The sequence below is a fragment of the Symphalangus syndactylus genome, chromosome 1, assembly GCF_028878055.3.
Source record: "Symphalangus syndactylus isolate Jambi chromosome 1, NHGRI_mSymSyn1-v2.1_pri, whole genome shotgun sequence".
NCBI classification, from domain to species: domain Eukaryota; kingdom Metazoa; phylum Chordata; class Mammalia; order Primates; family Hylobatidae; genus Symphalangus; species Symphalangus syndactylus.
The window spans coordinates 53,049,935-53,074,499 of NC_072423.2; the positions used below are offsets into that span (position 1 = coordinate 53,049,935).

General features: G+C 35.9%; 1 protein-coding gene across 6 annotated transcripts in view; it reads right to left on the minus strand.

Moving 5' to 3' along the window:
* Positions 1-24,565, minus strand: part of ASXL3 (ASXL transcriptional regulator 3) — a 176,880-nt gene that overhangs the window by 131,752 nt on the left and 20,563 nt on the right. For 4 of the 6 annotated variants that reach the window (XM_063610251.1, XM_055234982.2, XM_063609976.1 and 1 more), the window contains one exon: positions 15,896-15,978. In XM_063610251.1, coding sequence (XP_063466321.1) covers positions 15,896-15,978 — 83 coding nt within the window. Of the gene's footprint in view, positions 1-8,309; positions 8,758-15,895; positions 15,979-17,913; positions 18,056-24,565 lie in introns of those variants that run through there. The other 2 variants (XM_055234990.2, XM_063610018.1) reach the window with 2 other exon arrangements.

Here is a 24,565-nt window from a genome sequence, read left to right on the forward strand (position 1 = left end):
GCATTGTCAGAGAGACCAAAAATATACGGAGTGCCTGTGTAAACTGTATAGGTAATTTTTTTCAAATGTAAAAAGTGATAATACATCTTTAATATAAATCAAGCCCACATATGGGATTTAATGAAAAAACAGATTTGGCAGAGGCTGGTGGTTGTTCCCCAAGAAGGACCCTTCCTTACAGTTAAGATCTTCCACTTTTTATCTTGGAACACGCCTCCTCAAATAAAGATTTATTCTCTAGCCTCCCTTTCAGCTCAGTGCAAGTGCATGTCTGATGAATGGGACATGAGGAGAACTGTTTACTCAACTTTCAGAGAATGTCTTTAAAGGGACTATGCATGCCCCTTCTTCCAGCTGCAAGCTATCTCAGACCACTGAGATAAGAACAAAATCCTAGAGACAGCAAAGCAACAAGACAGAAGGACCTAGCTTCCTTGATATCCTGGGGTAACACAGCTATCTCATAGGACTACCCACCTTCAGACTGCAACATGCAAAGTGAACTTCTATTTGATTATGTCACTTAAATTTTGGGACTCCATGATACCCATGCAAACTTACACATCAGCTTACAGGATAGATTGTGCTATAAAGTAAAAAGCTAATTTCTTGGATCTTGATTCTCCAAACATAAGAAAAACAATCTGAAAATATTTAAATTAACTGCAAAGGGTTTAATAAAATCAGCAGCATACACTTGTAACAGGCTATCAAATGCATGTTTTAATTTTAGTCTACATAGCAAGCCTAGAAAATAGGAAGGTCAGGGATCAATATCACCATTTTGTATGTGATGAATAAGACAACACATAATGAATTAATTACACAAAGCATTTGATAGCTCTGAATTATATTGGATTTAGCTGCTTTTAATCAGTAAAATAATCATTACATATATTATATACTGCATTTGATACACTAAACATCCATTCATGAAGAAAATTTAAATGTTACTAATGCCAGAAAAAATAATCAGTAAATGAAAACTTGATTTTTACTGTCTCTTCACATTACTTCACAATGTTTTCATTTACTGATTGGACTTTTCAGATCATTATATTTTACTGTGATTATATTTAAATATTTAATTGCTATCCATTTTATTTTTTATAGAGAAACAGAAGGAAAATTCAATCAGAAAACATAAAATATAATGTAAGTAAAGAAACAGAGTGGGTTCTAAGTCCATGGGGAAAATCTAAAAAGAGAATAGCTGTTGACAAATCCTCCTAATCAAACTGTCTACAGACAAATCTATTGGCCCTTGCCTCACATATCCCGTAGTTAAATGCATTCCAAACAAAAACTGGAAAATAATACTCAATTCAATGATTTCTCTCTGTGAGATCGCCATTGGCTCACCATGCCTTACTGAGCTCAATGGCTCTCTCCACCAACCCATGGTGGGAATCTGAGGCAGTCACAGCCCCTTCCTTATTCTTTTCAGTCTTCCTTTGGGCGAGGTCTTGGTGGCAACAAGAAGCCAATGAGACCAGAATCAAAAATTTTAGATCACTATTTGAAGTATAAATTATAGTACAATCTCTCTTGCATCCCTAACTCCCGCCAACAGTTTTGCAACTATTTACTATTAGGTAAGTGCAAAAGTAATTGCGGTTTTTGCCATTCCTTTCAATGGCCAAACCCACTGAATAGTACCTAAGAACTATTTCAATAGTTCCATTTCAATAGTACCTAAGAACAGAACATTGATCCTTCTTTCTTTACACAGGGTTCAGCCTTCACTTACTTTTGAATATACTTTTGTACATTCTTCTTAAATTCTGAAATAACCAGCCTCTTCTAAGCTTAAAGATGAGACAAATATTCACTGACTATCGTTGTGGACAACTCACTTACTTTTTCTAAGCCTTAGTTTATTGATTTGTGAAACAAAAGTCTAAAACTATATGATTTAGAACATCTTTACCAGAAACAAAATATAATTCTCAGATAAACCTCATTCATGTCTTAGTTTGCATCCTAATGTGGTAGGGGCTGTTTTGAATGATCTGTTTTGAAGAGGAAGCTTGCTCTCAGATCAATTCTCACAAGCATGGTTTAAAATTGGGATAGTAATAAACAACAGTAAATGGTCCATGTGGAAGCTAGTCCTGGCCTTCTTTTTACCAAAGGACACAACTCCTTAGCTATCAAAAATTATGTATCCCCCTACTCTCTTATCACAAAGGTACCCTTTTAATAAAGACTAGAAATTGTTGGGGAAACTAGGTGGTTGGAAGTTGGGTACAGGGAAGACTGGATTTAAAAGTTTAAATAATTATCTGCTCCAAGTTACTCAAAATGCTTCAGAGACTATTTCACAATCCCTCATCACCTTCTTATGAGAAAAGGAGAGAAGACTTTACCACTCTACCTATTATAAAAAGTAACTTATAAAACTTTGGGAATTAAGTTATAATTGGATGACTTACTTTTAGTAATACAATAAAAAAGAACGGAATTGAAAAATAATAATTCTCATCTTAGCAATCAAGTTAAAATTTCAAAAAGTTAAATAAAAACAGAGTAAGCTGTAAAAACTTTGGCAATTCCTACTAGTACTTCCTGTATTCTTGTTCAGTACTTTCCTTCTTGTAGTGGGGGAGAGTGGGAGAGGAGGCTTCCAAAGTGAGCCTTGCTAATCCTAACATTTAAGAAATTAAGATCTGAGCTATTCTTTAAACCACCTCACTGACAACAATCTGTTCCAACAAATCTTAATTAATGCCAATTTTCTATTTCTAGCAACCATCAGGTTATCTTCAATGAACACAAATTAAGCTACAAACTGAATAATCATTGTACGAATTGTATCTCTTGCAGACATGCTAGAGAAGAACTACATTATGAATTTAAGATAGCCACAGTGGCCTGAAACATGCCCTGCTTGGCAATTATGCATATGTCTTTTGTAAAAATAAAAAGGAAAGGGTGATGTTTTCAGACTTCCCAGTGGGTGTTAGGAGAGTGGATAAACAAGTGGTCATGATAAAGATTCTGCTTATTCTCTGCTTAAGAACACTTCCTAAAGGATGCAGTAATGCTGCTTCTGAAACTATACTGGGGCATTCATTCAGGCCTCCTTTTCTTTGCCTAGACACGTATCTCAAAAGGAAAAATGATGTTAATAACTTAGCCTCCCTCTCCCTCCCTCTACCTCCCCCTAAACATGGTGGAGGTAGACAATCTCAACTATTTTCATGCAATTGTTTCCACAAGTGTAGAAATTGCCACCTTCTAAAATTACCTTTTGGATTATCTACATTTTGTTAGTAATTATGATTTGACTAGTAACAGTTAGCAAGAAATAAGAATTTCAATCTGTAAGTCTAAGATCAACAATAAAAAATTGAGAGTTTCATGAAGTCTTTAGTTCTCCCATTACCCACAGTATGTTTCCTGCCCTCAGAGCACCATCTTCTAAAAACAAACAATACGAAGTTACATTTAAAATATGTCATGCTGCTGTCCATAAGCCCAAATCTTTACCCAAAATGGTCATCCTCATGTTGGACAAGCAAAACGGTGTGAGGTTTTGCATCCTCCAAATGTAAGTGGGTTGTGGAAATGTCTTTTTTTTTTTTTCACTCTTCAAAACTATTTACAACTAGGGTATAAACTGAAAGAGTTTCAACATACCTGTCTTTGACAAGCCAGACTTTCATTTTGGTGAGTAATCATATAGGATAGCAACAATCAGGCAGAAAAACTGCTAACAGCAATAGAGGAGTGTTTGCTCGATAGAATCTTACAACCAATACTTTTTTAAATCACAGTTTTATTAGACTTAGGCTACAAATGTTTAAAAAGGTTAAGAACAATTGGCTCCAAGTCAGACATCAAATTCCAGGTTTATCATTTTCTAGCTTGATGAACTTTTCAAATTACTCACCCTCATCTGCCTCTGATTCTTTGGCAGTAAAATGGGGAACATAGTATCTACCCATCTCAAATCTTTTGTTTCAAGGTAATTTATGTAAAGTCCTTGGCATTAAGCCTAATATAAAGGATCAATAGATGTTAGGTATTATTTTTATTATCATGTCCCTATTAATTTGCTTGACATACTACATAATAGACAGCATTTCAGCACTATGCCAAGAAAATTAATGGTACAAAGGTATGAGTTCCTTACCTTTAAGAGCTTATATTTGTGTTGGAAAGACAACACTTTTTAACATGTTGGAGTATCATATACATGAATAATTCAAGAGATAATTTAGAAATTATCAACTTTAAAATCAAAAAATAACATCAAGTATGAGGCTTAAGATATGCTTCACAGAGAAGAGGCTGAAAGACCTCATTAAATAACACAGAAAATGGTCTGAAATACTCAAAGGCAGAAATGGTATTTTATTCATCTATTAACCCCCACAACTTCTACAGTCTCAAGAACACAGAATGTGCTGAATAAATGTTAATGGAATGAACATATGCCTTAAAACTTCCAAAAAGTTATCAGGATCTTACACAGTGAACACTGAGTAGGCACTTAGTAGGTATTTAATTAACTTAACGGTAATATCTACATCTCCACAACTTTATCTTAATTTCTCTGAGGTCCTCTAATTTCTGTGATGTTCCTCTAATTTGACAACTAATTACCCTGCATATATATACCTGTGTACTAAGAACAGGCCCAGGAGATGATTACTAGCAGACTACAGAGAATCCAGAGATCATATAGACATCTTGCACTGCACCGGCACAGGCCTTAACTTTTTAATAAAAAAGAAACTCAACAGAAAAACGACCTGAGTTCCAGTCAACAATTATCAATTTCATTTTTGCTTGGGTGTGTAAGAAGACAAAGGATAAATAGTCTTTTCATTGTCCTAAAAGAACTAAGACTTATTTTTAAGAATTATGTGCTATTACTTTTAGAAAACCTGGCTCAACAAAAATATAATTTTTATTCCTTCTGAAAACAAATCAACTATAAAAAGAAGTCCCTATGTGAGCATATCAACTGTTTTGCATTTGAATTATGTTGTCAAGTTCAAAACAATGAAGCAAAACTAAAATCATTTAGGCATGTGGCAATTAAGAGCACAAGCAATGAAATAAGAGATGAAGAGAAGAGCTCCACTTAGAAAAAAATATTAAATAAAATCATCTCAGTTAAATGCCTGTTTCTCCTCAAAGATTTTCACCTGCATAGGATACTTGGAAAGACTCACACACAATGTAATTTTACATCCATTTTGGGTCCTATTTCTGCACTGAAATATTTATAGAGTGTTCAGTGTCTCTGGAGTAAATTATACCTAGATCTTGATAAAGCTAAAATCACTGAAATTACCTTTTTCTGCTCAATTATTTGGAAGAATGGAGAAAGAAAGCTTGACAGCATAAAAAGATATATTAAGAAATGGCCATTTCATAGCTATAATTGCATAGCTTAGTGGTTATTGATGCCTTAAGGCATCAATATATATGCAGTCACCACAGCTATTTTTACCAAAGGCTTCAAATAAAATCCAAGTGAGTTTATGTTATGTGAACATACACATTATATTTGTTTTGTTTTGTTTGAGATGGCGTCTCGCTCTGTTGTCCAGGCTGGAGTGCAGTGGCATGATCTCACCTCAATGCAACCTCTGACTCCCAGGTTCAAGCAATTCTCCTGCCTCAGCCTCCCAAGTAGCTGGGATTACAGGTGCAGGCCACCACTTCATGCAAATTTTTGTATTTTTAGTAGAGATGGGTTTCACCATGTTAGCCAGGCTGGTCTTGAACGCCTGACCTTAGGCAATATGCCCACCCCAGCCTCCCAAAGTACTGGGATTACAGGCGTGAGCCACTGCATTCAGCCAATATTTGAATATAAAACTTCTTAATTTTATTGGTTTATATGTTAGGAATAACATATGAAAACACATATGAGCAGTAGGCAAAAATGGAAGCATGGTACTGTGTTAGGCATGTTGTTATAAGTAACTTCCAAAATGAATCAGATACAAAAAAATTCTAGAAATATTCTTATGTTATACTATGAATTCTATAAATCTTCCAAATTCTGAATCACGGTTATGGACTGAATGTGTTTGTACTTTCAAAATTCATACGTTGAAACCTTAACCCTCAGTGTATCTGCATTTGAAGATGGGCCCGCTAGCAAAGTGATTAAGGATAAATGAGGTCCTAAGGATGGGGCCCTGATCCAAAAGGATTGGTGTCCTTATAAGAAGAGACAGTAGACAGCTTGCTGTGTCTCTGTGCAGACATATGGAAGAAAGGCCAATGTGATGACACAGCAAGAAGGCAGCCAGCTACAAGCCAGGAAGAAAACCCTTACCAGAAACAGACACTGCCAGCCTTAATCTGGGCTTTCTGTCTTCCAGAACTGTGAGAAAATACATTTCTGTTATTTAAGCCACCCACTCTATGATATTTTCTTATGGCAGTTTAAGCTGACTAAGACAATCACGATTAAGTCTGGGAGGACTTAATAGTAATTAAGAGTCCTCTTCCATACTTACTGCATTACTGTGAGGCATTCTGTATAAAAAGTATTTCCTTCCCATTCAGCAATCCAATCTTACATCAACAATGTGATAACTACCAGAAATGTGAGTGCCTATACATGCACGTGTACACACACACACACACACACACACACAGGCACACACAACAGTCTGAATTTCTTGTGGGGCTCGGCTTCTACTTTTCAAATCATGAAAAAAATAACAGCGGACATTTCACAATGAACCACAAATACTCAACTATGGCTGCAATATCAGATGCTTGACTATAAAGGCTTTACAGTTACCCAAGCCCAAGTCGATTAGGATTGTGCTGAACACTTGAAACCTGATCTTGCTGGGTAACATTTCACAAAATGATTTTCTACTCAGAAAATGCTGCCACAGTAATATATAATCTTATAATCCTCCTCAAGAATTACTTTATTTTGTCCCTACATTTAAAAATAGTTTAAGTTAAAAGAAGCTTAACTTATTAGAGATTACACAGTTATTTTAAACAATTAGTGATATTCATGTGCAGACTATGACTTCTTATTTTATCAATGTTATACCATTTAACTCAAAACTAATTAAATATGTACAGAAAACATACAATGCCCCAAAACATCTTAAGTGACTTATTTTGGGTAAAATCAAATGTATATAAAAATGACCAGATTAGAAATTCAAAATTTTATCTAAATCTAAGGTGGAATGTAGGCTTTATCATTGATATATAAGCCCTATAGTATCAGAGTATTATATAACAGATTTATCCAGATACCATCTAACTAGAAAAAAGTACCATATTCAATTTAATCAAACAATCATCAAACATACAAAAGACTATAGCTTTTGATTAATCACATTAAGTGATTAATATGTGCGATACAGTCTCTGGAATTTAGGGATATCTCATGTTTTGTGTGTTTCGCTTTATTATGCTTCGCAGATACTGCATTTTTTTACAAATTGTAAGTTTGAGGCAACCCTGCATCAAGCAAGTCTACTGGTGCTATTTTTCCAACAGCATGTGCTCATTTCCTGTCTGTGTCATAGTTTGGTAATTCACACAATATTTGAAACTTTGTCATTATTATTATATCTGTTATGGTGTTCTGTAATCAGTTATTTCCGATGTTACTACTGTAATTGTTTGGGGTGTCATGAACAGTGCCCATATAAAATGGTAAACTTAGTCAAAATTCTATGAAGGCTAGGAGAGGTAAGGAAGCTGCAGAAGAAAAGTTAGAAGCTAGCAAAGTTTGGTTCATGAGGCTTAAGGAAAGAAGCCATCTCCATAACATAAAAGTGCAAAGTGAAGCAGCAATTACTAATGTAGAAGCCTCAGCAAGTTATCCAAAATATCTCACTAAGATCGTTGACGAAGGTGCCTCTATGAAATAGACTTTCCATGTAGACAAAACAGCCTTCTACTGAAAGAAAATGCCATCTAGAACTTTCATAGGTGAAGAGGTGCAGTCAAGGTTTGCTTTCAATGCTTCAAAAAACAGGCTCACTCTCCCGTTTGGGGCTAATGTAGCTGACGACTTTAAGTTGAAGCCAATGATCATTTAGCATTTCGGAAATCCCGGAACACTTAAACATTATGTTGCATCTGCTATACCTGTACTCTATAAATGGAAAAACAAAGCATGCATGCACCACATCTGTTTACAGCATGGTTTACTGAATATTTTAAGCTGTTAAGACTTACTGCTCAGAAAAAAAAAAAAAAAAAAAGATTCCTTTCAAAATACTACTGTTCACTGACAATGCATCTAGCCACCCAAGAGATGAGGGAGATGTACAAAGAGACTAATGTTGCTTTCATACCTGCTAAGACAACATCTATTCTGCAGTCCATAAATCAAGGAATAATTTTGATTTTCAAGTCTTCTTATTTAAGAAATATATTTCCTAAGACTGTAACAGCCATAGATAGCAATTCCTCTGATGGATCTGAGGAAAGTGAATTGAAAATCTTCAGAGAAGAGTTCACCCTTCTAGATGCCATTGAGAACATTCATGATTCACAGGAGGTGGTCACAATAGCAACATTAACAAGAGTATGGAAGAAGTGGATTCTGATCCACTTCAACACTTCAGTGGAGGAAGTAACTGCAGATGTGGCAGAAACAGCAAGAGAACTAGAATTCGAAGTGGAGCCTAAAGTTGTGACTGAATTGTTTCAATCTCCTGATAAAACTTTCACAGGTCAGGAGGTGCTTCTTATAGATATGAAGGTAGTTTCTTGAGACAAAATCCTCTTCTGGTGAAGATACTGTGAACATTGTTGAAATACAAATAAATGATTTGGAATATTACATTAACTTAGTTGATAAAAAGCAACAGCATGGTTTGAGAGGGCTGACTCCAGTTCAACTAAGTTCTACTATGGGTAAAACGTTATCAGATAGCATTGCATGCCACAAAAATCTTTCAAGAAAGGAAGTGTCAATCAATACAGAACACTTCATTGTTGTCGTGCTTTAAGCAATTGCCACAGCCATTCCATCCTTCAGCAACCACTATCCTGATCAGTCAGCAGGCATCAACATCAAGACAAGACTCTCTCTACCAGCAAAGTGATTATGACTTGCTGAAGGTTCAGATTATTGTTATCATTGTTTTTCAGACAGGGTCTCACTCAGTCACCCAGGTTGGAGTGGAGTGGCACCATCTCAGCTCACTACAGCCTTGACCACAATGGCTCAAGTGATTCTCCTGCTTCAGCCCCCCTAATTAATATCTGGAGCTATAGGCATGTACCACCAAGTCTGGCAAATATTTTATTTTATGTAGAAACAGGGTCTGTTTCTATTGTTGTCCAGGCTGGTCTTTAACTCATGTGCTCAAGTAATCCTCCTTCCTTGACCTCCCAAAGTGCTGGGATTATAGGCGTGAGCCGCCATGTCCAGCATAAAGTATTTTTTTAAATTAAGGTATGCACAGTGTTTTTCAGACATAATGCTACTGCACACCCAACAGACTACAGTATACAAATACGACTTTTTTTTAATTTTATTATTATTGTACTTTAAGTTTTAGGGTACATGTGCACAATGTGCAGGTTTGTTACATATGCATACATGTGCCATGTTGGTGTGCTGCACCCATTAACTCGTCATTTGGCATTAGGTATATCTCTAATGCTATCCCTCCCCCCTCCCCGCACCCCACAACAGTCCCCGGTGTGTGATGTTCCCCTTCCTGTGTCCATGTGTTCTCATTGTTCAATTCCCACCTATGAGTGAGAACATACGGTGTTTGGTTTTTTGTCCTTGCGATAGTTTGCTGAGAATGATGGTTTCCAGCTTCATCTAGGTCCCTACAAAGGACATGAACGCATCACTTTTTATGGCAGCATAGTATTCTATGGTGTATATGTGCCACATTTTCTTAATCCAGTCTATCGTTGTTGGACATTTAGGTTGGTTCCAAGTCTTTGCTATTGTGAATAGTGCCGCTATAAACATACATGTGCATGTGTCTTTACAGCAGCATGATTTATAATCCTTTGGGTATATACCCAGTAATGGGATGGCTGGGTCAAATTGTATTTCTAGTTCTAGATCTCTAAGGAATCGCCACACTGACTTCCACAATGGTTGAACTAGTTTACAGTCCCACTTTTACATGCACCGGGAAACCAAATAATTTAGGTGACTCCCTTTTTTGCAATATTCCCCTTATTGGGATGGTCTGGAATCAAACTTGCAATATCTTCAACGTATGCCTGGATTATGGATTCCTTATTAAGAAATGCTACTATAAACTGCAGTCAGTTTTGAGGAAAAAAAATAGATTTGTAAAGGGAGATGAAGACTTTGGATAAGATAACCAGATAAGAAGATAGTGCAATAATCCAGGTAAGGTAAGAAATAAGTAACTGAAGCATTGCAAAAAGTATGGTACACAGAAAGAAAGACGTGTTTGGAAGATAAAACTAACACTACCCAGAACCATCTGGCCATGACGATATAGGAGAAGGGAGTTAAGAATGGCACTGATTGAGATTTCTAATCTGAGTAATGATGACAAGTAAAATTTTATGTCAACTAAGACTTGATTATTCTCGAAGCTTGCTTATACACATGTACACACACAAATATATGCAAATTGCCCTATGTTTCTGTTTAATAACACCATTGTCTCATACATCCCTCTCTAAGTAGCTGACTGTGCACACCATTTACACAATGAGAGAATTAGATGTTAACAAATGGCAGGGATGACACTGTGAGCTAACACTGTAATTCTAAAATGCCCAACACAAACAAACTAGACCACCATTTCAGTATTAAAGGAAGGGCGCCAACATGGAGTCTGCAGATAAGAATTGATTTTGCAGTAGAAATTACTTGCGTTTATTTCTTATCTCTAGGCAAAACATGGCAGCGACAAGAAAGAATCATCTCCTAAAGCACTAATTAGCAACGTAAATCTCACCAAGAGCATTGCCAAGAAATTTAATTGTTTGTCACTATACATGGTAATAGAATTTCTGACACGTTATCCCCCTAAAGAAATGCAACATATTTAATAAACCACAGAACAAAGTGGAGATTCTAATTTCAGCATATCATAACAGAGATTGCAAAATAGAAAACTTAAAAGTCTTAAACAAAACGAGGTAAAAATAAATTCCAGAATTATCAGTGGAATAAAGAATTCTCATTGATACTAGAATAATGACAAAATCTGGGATGTCAATGCATGTTCTACATCATGAAATCTAAAATATGTCCATTATTCTGAGGAACGCTAAAAACAATAGATACTGTTTATACAACTTTTTAAAATGTCCCTACTGGAATATATAATTATAGTCTGCTTCTCTGTAAACAGTTGATGAAATTTAACATAGTTTTTAAATCTAAAGTATGGCATCTCTAATATTGTTAAAATGTACCTCATAAATATTGTCTTGCTCTCAACCCAACAGAGGTTTTCTTAATTGATTTGTGTGGTTTGTTTATATGTATATGTTTAATTTTATGACCACTTCACCCTCATTATAAACTATTTGCCTATTACCAAATAATATAAAAACTAAATCACAGTTCATGCTACATTAATGACAGGTATCTTGTAATGATAATGCCCAGCACATAAAAAAATTATTCCTCACTGATGAATGGCTGTTTTGCTCTCACTATGTAAGTCATGCAAGCCTTACTCCATGACCTTGCAGCCCCTGGATATGTTACTATAACAGAGCACACATTTCTTTGGAAGCACCACTTTAAAAATTACGTAAGACATGGCATCAAAAAACACATCCTCAGGCATCAAGAACCCCATAGTCCTCTTGGTAAAGGAATGATAACTTCTGAATGAGCAAATCAAAAACAGAAAATCAGAATTGGGATGACCCCCAAAATCATCCAAAGCTGTAACTAGACTTACTCCTCTTTTCTAAATAAATATTTTCACTTACTGCAGACAAGAACATATTCCACAGCAGCACCCTAAGTCCCCAAGGAAGAAAGTGGGGATGTTTATCTAAGAAGTCCAAAGAGGGATATCAAATATCCACCCACAAACGCAGCAGACTGGAATATTCACATTTTAATCCCGTCTATAGAAGCAGCATGGCCATTGGATTATATGATTCCAATCATCTGAAAAGCCTTCCAATAACTTTGATTGATCAACTGTTGACAATCGATAAACATAAAGGAGCAGAAGCCCTAAAAATACTCAGAATCAGTGAAGCAAGCACACAGAGGGACCAGAATAAAATGACATTAATAAAATCTTCTATCCTATTATACAGAGGGAGAGTAAAAATTACCAAGAGTATTTTCATAAGAAAGAAAACCAGGTCTTAAAAAGTCATTCTATTACTTTTTTTCAACAAAACCACATGTCCTTCTGCCAATTTATTATATTCATATTTCTTTTTTACCCACATGGAAGGTACTTATTTCATTCTGGCTTTTCCAAATAGAATTTAATCCTACTCTACCCATTTCATCAATAATATGAAGATGAGACACAGAACGTGATGTAAAAAAGTTGTCCTATCTTTATCATGTCTACATGAAAATTATATGATTTAAAGTGTCAGTTGTAAAGAGGAAAATATAGCATACAATGTCAAATTTCACCTTAGTCAAATAACAATAACATATATACTGAACACATTCAAATATCCTCATTAGTTTTGCCAAAATTATTAATGTAGTTTTTCTATTATAAGTTACAAGTTTAAACTAGTGGCTTTCACAGTGTTTGAAAACAAACAACAGCACCATAACTTTAGTTGTTCACAGATAATCTGCTGGAAACTATCAGCATACATATATTTAATGGGATTTCCACAAACGTGTTAAGTTTCTTCTGATGTTAAAAATAACTACTATTAAATATCGTAAAAATACAACATGTAATGTTAAAAAGAAGCTTCTAACTCTGAATGCAAGCCAAAGTCGTTACTAAGCACCAGCAAATTAACATCTTGAGAATAAAGATTATTGACTAAACAACAGTTTATTGAATATCTGCCGAGAGCCAGGAGCGTTAGGTACCCTGCCCTTAAGGAGCTCACACACAGGCAGGGAAGACATACAAAGACAAAATTACAGTACAGCGAGGTAAGTGCTATCAGAGACCTGCCTGGCACACATAGAATGAAGGACCCTCATAGTACTTGAAACAAATGGCCTTGCTTTGAGTACAGATTGGAATGATGATGGCTGAAGACCTTATCTTCTATTGTCTAGAAATGCTAGGTACAGTGGAGGACTGTTTGGGGGAGGACCACTAAAACGTTACCTCTCATCCATAAAAGAGACCACCAGACGGTTACGGCCATATTAGTAACTTCACAAGCACTTCCCTGTATTTAATCAGGCATATTACCAATGTGCATTTCTTGAAACACATCATTAGTAAATACCTAGAAATCAATCAGCTATGTTTGACCTCATGAAGGTAGAACTTCTAAACTTTACTAAAGAAAAATACATACAGTTACACTTCATTTACTCAACTACCTTAAATATTTGGAAAACATTTAAGAACTTGGAAAGTAGCAAAACAGTACATTAAGCAGGCAAAATAAATGTCAGTATCTGCTCCTTGAAACATACATACATACATACAGGACAGTCCTAAACATACTCAAAAGCTAGGTACGTACATTTTAGAGGTGACTCAAATAAGCAAATGAGAACTAGAAAAAAAGGGAACAGTGAGCAGAGATGCATGAGCCATAAGTAATGGATTACCATTGACAAGAAGGGGGAAATTTAAAGAAATAGAATGAAAAAAAAAAAAACGGGAGCACAAAATGCATAGTCTGAGGCCACTTGATGCAGAGCAGATTTTACAGAAGAAAACTTTAACTGTGTTCTCTATCTTTGCCTTTCCCTTCCCTGTTCAAACTGGTACTTGTGTGCAAGTACTTTCACTAATACTATACTGGTTCATGAGTGTTTGTAACAAAGGACTTTTTTTTCCTTACAGAAGGACAAATAGTGATGTAGTGGGTGAAGTGGGGAGAGGGATTCAATTTAGAGGACTAGGGAGTTATGTTTCCCATTTCAATGTTCTTTAATTACTCTTTGAAGAAGTTGGTTTTTAAAATTTGTTTGTATTTGTTAACTATGCATGCTGAAAGCCCTCTTATATAACATTCTGGGAGGACCAGCATTTTGAAAAATTTGAAATAATGCTATAATGATAACAAGTGTAATTAAAATGTTGTTGTGAGCCACGGTACAGGGATTTTTATATCTGAAGCTTCATAACAACTGGTAACAGCAGAGTCATTCCTGTGGAGAAGAATATCTTAATGAACGAATTTCAAATGTCTGCTTTTAGGAGGTGCTTTTTATGTCCACGTTGGCAGATTCCTCTGGCAACAAAGCCCACATAAGACAGTTGACATCCTTAGATTTTTAGCCCCTCTTTTCTTCTGACAGGTGGCAAGAAGAAAATTAATCTCCTGTTTTCCTGATTTTGTTCCCTAACTCCTTAAACTGATATCTGGGTTAAAATATGATCTCCTTTAACAGAGTTTTTAGGTACTGTTAGCAACTAATCTACCCACTGCTGCCTCCACTTCATGGGGGAACAATTAGCGCAAACACAATGTGGTTATATTATCTTAGGCTATTTCTCCAGAGTAGGCAGAAAAAAAGTCTCCAAAATAGAAAATGAAAATTTGAGTATAGGTGTCCTGTACCCCAGTAAATTGTGATGTCCATGGACCTACCTTGCAAAATATACATTTTAAACAGCTAGAGGCTGATGTTACCCACACATTAAAGTTATAGGAGTTACAGGTGAAACCTATTTTTCACAAAAAGTCAGCCTCAGAAGGATATTTATCTTAGCAGTTTCTATATCCACATCAATGAAACATTCAAAAGGTAGTTCAGTAGGTTTAATTTCATCAAGGTGTGACTACCCTACGCTCAATGGCTTACAGATGGACAACTCATGTACACAAATCTATTCTATGTAACATGGCTGATTACATACACATATGACAACATCATAGGTGTTTTATCCTATAGTAAACCTATGTGGCCCTAACCTGCTATCTAAAGCCAAAACCATACCTAAGAATAAAGAATCATCAGTGAAATATTACCTGGCAACCAAAAGGAATGAATTCCTGATACATGCTACAACATGAGGAAACCCTGAAAACATTATATGCTAAGTCAAATAAGACTTTCACAAAACGCTACATATTAGATGATTCCACTTACACTAAATATCTACAATAGCAAGTCCATAGAGACAGAAAGTGGACTAGCAGTTGCCAGAGGCAAGAGTAGTTGGGACATGGAGTGATCACTAATGGGCACAGGGTTTCATTTTAGGGTGATGAAAATGTTCTAAAGTTTGATAATGTTGATGATGCAGAACTTTGTGAATATAACATAATCCACTAAACTGTACATTTTAAAAGGATAAATATTAGGCTCAACAGCTATGACAGGATGCACCAAGTAGAGTTCTTAAATATAAAAGGACTAGATTTTCAACCACATTTACTGGCACTGAATTTTATCAAAGTGAGCTCATCTTTATATTCTAGGATCTACCTATTAAACCTGTAGAAGTGTTTATCTTTCACCACTTGGTTTCAGAAACACAATCTCCTCTTACCAGAAAAAGAAACAGGAATAACTTCAATGAGGGGCTAAGTCACACAGTGCTGTTCTTTGCTAAGAAAGTACCTCCTGTATCAATCCATCTAACGTAATGTATTAAGGTAACAGGCAAGTCCAAGGAAATCTTAAATCATCCAACTATTTCTCAATTAGAAAAGAATTTGTGGGGAGTTACTTAATTCACAATCAACTACAATATCAAAATCTAGATACACCTATTGTTTAGCAACAAGTGGCAATTATTATTTAATGAAAACAGAAAATGTTTTAAATATGGATACTGACCTTGTTTCTTTTAACCCTTCTTTCTGAATGACTTCCAATATCTGCTTTGCTGTCATTGGTGAGTTGGGGTGTTTTTCTAGTGCCTAAAATATAAACATAAGATTCCTAGATTATTGCATGGCAGCATACAAAATGAAAATGTATGTGAATCATGCATTCTCTGCTTATTTTATTAGAGGGGAAGGGGCTTTTACATCAAAGTAACAGTCCATCATACAGATCAGGTGCCCAAAGGAAGAATGTAATTTTTTTGGACATTTAAATCGGAAATTTCTGCAACAAAAAGGGGCCATCCTTCAAACATGTCACAAAGGAGTACACACCAAAAAAGAAATGTGAACCCTAAAGAAAACAAGTTAACAAATGTATACAATTTCCTTTATTTAAAAAGTTTCTAATATTTTATAGTGAAAGTCATGTTTTCAGGCTGTTAAAATGTTTCCTAAGATTCCAGGTCCTTGGAAACACGGAGCCTGAATACTACCAATAGAAGAGAACAGAGTGCTGGTCACAAACAGCCTCACTGGATTCATGGCCAAAATGTCGAAAGAAGCACACAGGAACCCAAGTAACTCATCACAGTGTGTTTTCCAGTTCAGCTCAGTTTCCTTTCCTTTGCCTTTTCCAATTAATTTCAAGTAAGCCCTTTTCTCTTCCCATTTAGCCTATCTCAGTCATATGAACTCAGTCCCATTCTCTTTCTCTCCTCTTCTGCCCCACTTATCTTTTGTGAAAGGGTTCTTTTAAACAAAGGGTGTGGAATACACGGGACATAGCTGATTATTTCCACAGGTCTTAGACCATCAGCCCTGGAAAACAGGTTCCTTTATTTTTCCAGGGACTTAACCCCATGTGGTGGAAACAATAAGCAGCAGTGCCCCTATTGTGCACCAACATGAACTACAGGGACCACATCTGGGTACAAGAAACAAGTTACACACATCTTCACAATGACCTACTCCAAGGGTAGACGACACCTAATTAAAGATGCTATGCAGGAGCTTCATGCTCAAGCCATGGCCTCTTGTAACTTAGAGACACTAAAGTTCTAATCTATCATTATTAGAAGAATCATAATTATTAAGAATTAACAGGGTCATTCTGAAAATGTAAACTTGAAAAGGCTTCCAAATCTGTTTAAAAAGGCTCTGTGATCTCTTATACTGTCAATAACCAAATTTCAACTGATTCACAAGTGAAGGCTCTGTTCATCAAGGTCCTTCAGTGTGTTGCACACAGCCTGCCCGTCCTCACCTTTCAGACACTTTCCTATTCTCTCTTTCTAGTTCCCAGGAAATTTCCTTCTTTTTCCCAATCCTGATCAGCCCCTTCCTTACTCATAGTTGTAAATCACTTAAAGAATACAGAAATATGAGCCACACTACAACAAGGGTATGGCAACAAGTATGTGAACGGCAAAGAAGGAAAATGGTCCTTGCAGAGGAGGACACTGTAGAGGTGAACTGCACACTGGAAAAGGAGAAACAGAAACATAGGCAAAGTTGTTTAGGGAAGAGGAGTATAAATATATTGGAAAAAAGGCAACAAGGAAACTGCATAATAGAGCTGTAAAGGGGGAAAGAGTAGGGCACAGGGAAAAGAGGAAGAAGCTGATATGAAAACAAAAAGCTGACAGAAGTTTTAAAATAAGAACTGTAAGTAGAACAGTACATAATTATGAATTACTGAAAGGAGATGCTGTGTTCACATGGACTATATATAGGGACGGCACTGCCTCAAATGAAAGGCAATGGGTCTCTCATAAAAGATATGGGCAGGAGGTCAATAGACACAGACACACAGGAAGCAAGCAAGGAATAGGGCAACTGGAGGGAAAGACATACGATGGGGAAAGAGGAGACAGATAGGAGGAGGGTGAGAAAGGAGGAAAATTGAGCTGAACTGGGAATGTCTAAAGGCAAACTGATTAAATCTAGAAAGGGCCAAAGAAGAAACTCCAGTGTACTGGACAATGTTTAAACGGAAATTTGGGCGCACTTGAAATTGGGGTTACTCACTGTGGAGGACTCCCTGTTTCTCTTCCTGAGTACAGGCCCCTCAGCACACCTGGGCAGCTCCTCCCAGCAATTGAGAGAATTTGGATAGCCCTGTCCCCTTCTCTATGACATCACATCCTACTCTACAAAGGAAGTAAAAGTGCCAAGAATTACATCATGAAGTGGATGAGAGGCAGGAAGGAAATGATGAAGCCACACAAAACACCAGAAGCCACCCTCAATTCCTGCAAGACAGAGAACAGAGACAGAGAAGGAGAGGTTCCTGGGTGTGAACAAGCTTTATTGATTGAGCTGTGTAAACATTAATAGAACAAAAAATAAGGAGAAATTATCTTCACAGAACAAAACATTGATGCCATCAAAATAATGTGACACATGGCAGAGACATGAATCAGACTCACAGACAGCCATACTCTAATACACTGAGTGGGGCAAGCCACAGTCAGAGCACAAAGGCATCTTAAGCTACCAGACCCAAACCTTAGACTAACTGTCCATTGCCCGAACAATCTCTTGACCATAAGGCACTACCTGGTCTTGTTGTTGCTTACGTTTTGGATGTTTTGGCGGGAGATCTGTTTTATTTATTGTTACACAAGCAACTATTCATCAGGCTTTTCCATTAACTTCTACTACTTTAATGTTTAGAAATTCCTTTTATCCAGAGAGCATGCAAATACCTACAAGCGTTTCTTTCAAGTACTTCTTTTTTAATTCATCTGGAATTTATATTTTTTGCTAAGGTGAAATATTAACATCTGCCCCTTCCTCCCCATAGTAAGCCTCATTTCCCCAACATAATTTGTTTCATATGCCACACACTGGCTAGTGAGGCATCCTCTACCATATGTTAGTAGTAGGGCAATAAAAACTTTTCAAAATGTGAAACCTAAATATAAATGTGGGACCCCAATATATAAAACACACAAATGTAGAGCTGTTCATGTTGAGCTGGAGATGAGAGAGCTCGGACCCCCACACTTACTCCCTCTAATGGCTAACAGCACTTCTGGGAATTTTAAGAGTCTCCAGAAGAAACCGCATAACGCTGTCCTTGGGGGGCTTTGTCCAGGGGTCCCACTAGGTCCCACTGATCTTTCCATCAATTGCTGAGCCAACACTACACTGTTTTAATTGCTGTAATATTATATTTCACTCTCTGAACAGGACACTGCTCTCATTACTCCTTCTTAAGTTTCTAATTATTCACTTTATTTTTTCCAGATGAAATTGAGATTGGAATTCAACGAAACATCTAATTAAATTCTGAGGAATTTTATACATCATTCCACTTAAGATTTATTTTGTAACCTGTAATAAGCTTTCTATTATTTTATATTTTCAGTTGCAACTTTGAATATACTTTTTTCATGTAATATTCCCACATTCTATTGCTAATACATATAAAAGCCACTAAATCAGGGTAATTATTATCTATATGAAGTTAATTGAGTTATTAGTTTTAATAGCACAGAGTATACAATCATGTTTTCTACAAATATTATGAATTGCTTCTCCTTTATAATAGCTGTATGCTTTATTTATCTTTCCTACATTATTTATATTGGCTAACAACTAATCTTTCTTAGTCCATTTCAAAAAAATTTTTCCTGAAAATTTGAGCACTTTACAATTCATTTCCTCAAAAACAGTCCCCTAAAACTGCTGAGTTTCGCTAAGAATATCTGTAGCTAGAATTATTGGAACTAGCACTGCCAGGAAGATTGTAATTACAAACCACTGGCCACATATCACTGTCTCTTCACAAATCAGATTCTGTCACATTGCTCAATCTTTACATAAAATGTCCTTTCTTTCTTTGTAAAACAAATTGTTCTCTTGTGTTAAAACTATATTTGTGATCTTACTTCACTCAATCTCTGAGATGTCTTGCATCTCTCATATACTGAAGTCTTTTCATTTCCCAGCTGCTTTCTTTTTTCTTCACTTCTGCTCCAGGAAAGGTTTCAAATTCAACATTGTCTCCACAAACGGGACTCTCCACGGCTGGTGCACAAAGCGTACACACAACTAGCTGTCTTCCTAGTGGTGGATCTATTTTTCACAGGAGGTAAAAAGACGTACAGAGCTGGCAAATATACCATTACATTCCACCTTCTTATCTAACTAACTCTATCAGGGCCTATCTCAAAGACATATACATTCATATGGTTTTGAGGCAAGATAGTCTCATTCCAGAAATTTCCTCCCCTAGACTTCTACACGTCCTAGTATAGGGAGAAAAAAAAATGCAAAAAATGACCTGTAATACCAGCAACATAATTAAAGGAAAGAGAGAGACGATTTGCCAAATCATTTAGGGCCAAGTTAAGAATGCAATTTTCTATGTGTTAGGTTTGGTCTTTAAGTACCTTTCTGGTCCAGGAACACTGGCTCAAGCATATTAAGGCTTACTCAAGAATTCCTTGGTGTCTCTCAAAGAGAAAACTCATTCTAAGTATCTCTAAGATAAACACATTAGACCAGTGTTCATTTAAAGGTTAAAATTTTGGCCCTTCTGCCCTAAATAAAACTTTCTGAGAGAGCTTACTTATTTGACGGCAAAATAAAAAATAATCCCTACCATTTAAGTACCATTTCAATGATAGATGTTTACATTTGTGGAATTCTAAGTGTGTATCAATGACCAGGATTTCTCCCTTTTTCTAACATTAATGTGTCATCTTCCCATAATCAATACTGGCAGTTCATTAAAGCATTTAGATGTTTAGGGCCTCATGTCCAAGGTAAACGATTTTGGGGTTATAACAACAATAAACCATTATATACCTCTTTACAATTACAGACGACTTTTATACAACATATTTTATTTCATTTGCTTCACACAATATATATTATTTTATTTGATCCTAAAAACAACTCAGTGAGATGCACAGAGAAGTATTATTAACATTCTTTGAGATGTACAAAGCTGAATTGGCTCAAGGCCATAAAGCTAGTGAGTAGATGATCAGGACCTGTATGCATTATGATGCTGATGACAATGTTTAAGTATAATAAGAGCAGCTAATATTTATTAGACAACTCCTATGTGCTAAGTCCTCTCTGGGGGCTTTCCATTATTACAAAAGACTTAGAATTAATATATTTAACATTCCCTATTTCTACTACTCTTGAAAACGTCAAAAGTCCATGTCATTTTGATGAAACATGAACTTGGATTACTGATAGCCTTCAGATGAGAAAATAAATTACATCAAAAGTGACAGCACCTCAGCAAATGCCCAGTATTCACAGCTCAATTAGGTTGTTATTCACTCCCAGCATATGTGGCTGCTAGATGAAGGGTTAAAGATGATACTAACAATTTTCTATTCTATTTAAATGTACTTTGTGCTAAAATTATATGCTATTGTATAGCAGTCCCCTACCTTTTTGGCACCAGGGACCGGTTTCATGGAAGACAATTTTTCCACAGAACAGCAGGGGAGAATAGTTTCTGGATGAAACTCTTCCACCTCAGATAATCAGGCATTAGTTAGATTATCATAAGTCAAGGTATCATCGCTCTCACAAACCCCAGTTCAGCAATTTCACACTTAAGAACAATCATCCCAGACGTGGTGGCTCATGCCTGTGATCTCAACAATTTGGGAGGCTCAGGTATGCAGATCGTTTGAGCCCAGGAGTTCGAGACTAACCTGGGCAACATAGCGAGACCCTGTCTCTAAAAAAATAGAAATAAATAAATAACAATAAGCAAGGCATAGTGGTGTGTGCCTATAGTCCCAGCTACTTGGTAGGCTGAGGCAGAAGGATTGCTTCAGCCTAGGAAATTGAGGCTGCAGTGAGCAGTGATTGCAACACTGCATTCCAGCCTGGATGACAGTGCAACACCCTGTCTCAAAACAAACAAACTACATATATATATAAACAATCAGATATTTACTTAAATTCTCAGATAATGGTTTACACTATACATTCCCTTGGTATAGCACCTGTCAAAATTGTCATTTATTAGTGTTATCTTGTTTAATAATATTTTTCCTGCTCACTGTAAGCCTCATGTAATCCCGGGCCTTGGTCCTCATTCACATCTATATCTCCAGATTGTAGCACTACTAAATAGGCTCCAATAAACAAAGACCAAGTTAATTTGGGGAAATGTTTTGAGTCATTCTATATTTGGAACTTTTTATGGAATAATAATGAAGGTTGTGAGCTCTGGAATCAGATGAACCAGGAACCCCTACTCACTAGCTGTCTGATGTTAGATAAGACATCAGAAATCTCTGAGTCATAATTTCTTCTCTTCCTTACTCACAAAAATATTGTGAGGACTAAATGAGATAATGAATATAAAGCACTTATTATTCCAATGAACCAAATGACTGCCTACAGCAATGAGTGTTAATAAACAGTAGCTAATATTATTGGCGGAAAAAAAAGCTGGCCCCTTTGAACACAGCCTAGAAACACAGATTTTTTTCAATACAAAGAAGAGAGCTACCAGAAAATCATAGGAATTAAATGTGGTCTCTCTGAGATTTCCTAAGTAAACTTCACTAGTTACTACAAATCAGACTAGCCACATATTCTCATCCCTCCTTGCCTGACCAATTCCAAACGTATTCCACCAATGAGGCACAAGAAAGCCTGCACCATACTGTGCCTGGTTTCCTCATGGCATGCTTTTAGATACTGTTCAGATGACCAGGAAGAAGAGCATACTAAAGGACCAGTTATCTTGTTATGCTTGTTACAAATCAGAAATATAGAATATCAACAGTAACAACTTACTTCCAACAACATATACTGAAACTTTCAAGCAATTATGATATATGGTATCATAGAATATTCATGAGAAGGAAATTCTGTTTTATAGCAACATACTTCAGTTGCCCAGGGTCATACAACCTGAGCACAGCTGAAAGAAATGATTTTTGGAGTTTCAAACAAAGTGGTCATTCCCTGAATTTGCAGATGAAATTCTAAGCAATTGAGAAATGAATTCGAATTTCCTGCAGGATTTTGGCAACTTTTTTGGATCTCAGTAAGTTTCTAATCATCTAAAAGGCTTCGCATTCCTTTTTCACACAGAAAGAAAACAAAGTGGCAGACACTTAGAATTTACACAATGTTCTAAGAAAAAGTAAGAAAATAATTGTTTAAATAATGATACATAAAGCTTGTTTTACAAAGTAAAACTTCTCTTAACAAAAAATGGGGAAATCTTCCTACTATAGAAATTTGCAGTCTATTCTCTTAAGAGCTTAGTAACTATTAAAAAAAGTTTTTTCAGTATTTCAAGTAAACATTATGCTTTCCTTTCATTTCCATCAAGTAATCCTAGTTTTTGCCTTTGATTATAACAATAATTATTTAATGTTAAATTACAAACACTGTTTCATCATGTAAAGTCAAAAGGCAATTGTGTTATATAAGTTTACAATTATGGGATTCAATAAGTTATACACAAAATACGTTGCCACATATTTTTAAACAGTATTCAGACCAAGTCTCCCTTTGTTTCCAGACTAATAGATCCTTAGTTTCTTCATCAATCTTCATATAAAATAGTTTGCAAACACAATCACCCAACTCATCCTTCTCTGAACATTCTTGAGTTTTCCAGTGTCGCTTTTAAAATACTTTTAAGAATTATACTCATTAAAATAAATGAGTTAAAAATTGATAACTATTTTAACTGCAGCTTGATCCAAATAGAATATGGGGAAATCATTTTTTTCTATCTGCAGTAACTACATTAACCTAATATGACACGTGCTCTTTTTCAGCAGCCACCTCACAATGTCACTCAACTAAAAGTTCCGAATCTTTCAATATTTGCTTCTGAAGTTGCATGTACAGCTCTGTGGTGTGTTTTCCAAACTTGCCAGACATAAGCATATCTTTGTTTTAATGCACTAGTGTTTGTTTAAATCAAGTTATTTAGGCTCTGAAATCTTATTAGTGCCAAATAGCTGATTATTGAAAGTAACAGCTAAACTCATCCCAGAAATCTCCTCCACTGGATTTCTACATGCCCCAAAAAAACCTGCTGCAAAAAAGGACACTGATCTCAAGTAAATTTTATCTTTTAGTTACACATTATTTTCTCAAGCTTACAAAGTTCTTTTGTAATCCCCATTGTTTTCCAATTGCTCGGTTTCCCTTATTTTATTGGCCACTTATTTGACAAGCATGATTTTGACGTATTCCTCCAAGTTATTCATGACAGAGCTAAACAAAGCAATGGAAAACAAACTGTTGTGGCTGCCACTGGGATCTCTTTTCAGACTGATACTGATTACTCAATCTATATACTTTATCTATACATGTTCAATCCACTACAAATTCATTTAATTATACTACCACCCAGTTTATAAGTGTCCATCACTTATGAATGAGTTTTACGATAAACAGACATATCAAATGACTGGCTGAAATTTAGCTCTAACATATGCATCTTCCTGATGTATAAGTCTAATAATCCTATCAAAAATAAATTTAGTTTGACATGAATTAGAGAATCCATAATGCCTTCCAGGGATATGATCTTCCGCTTCTATATGCTCACGGTCATCTGTTTAACAATACACTCTTGTATTTTACTAAAGGTTGAGATGAAGCTCAACAATCTATAATTAAAAATTTTTATCTTCTTTTTTGAAATGCAGTTACTCTGCAT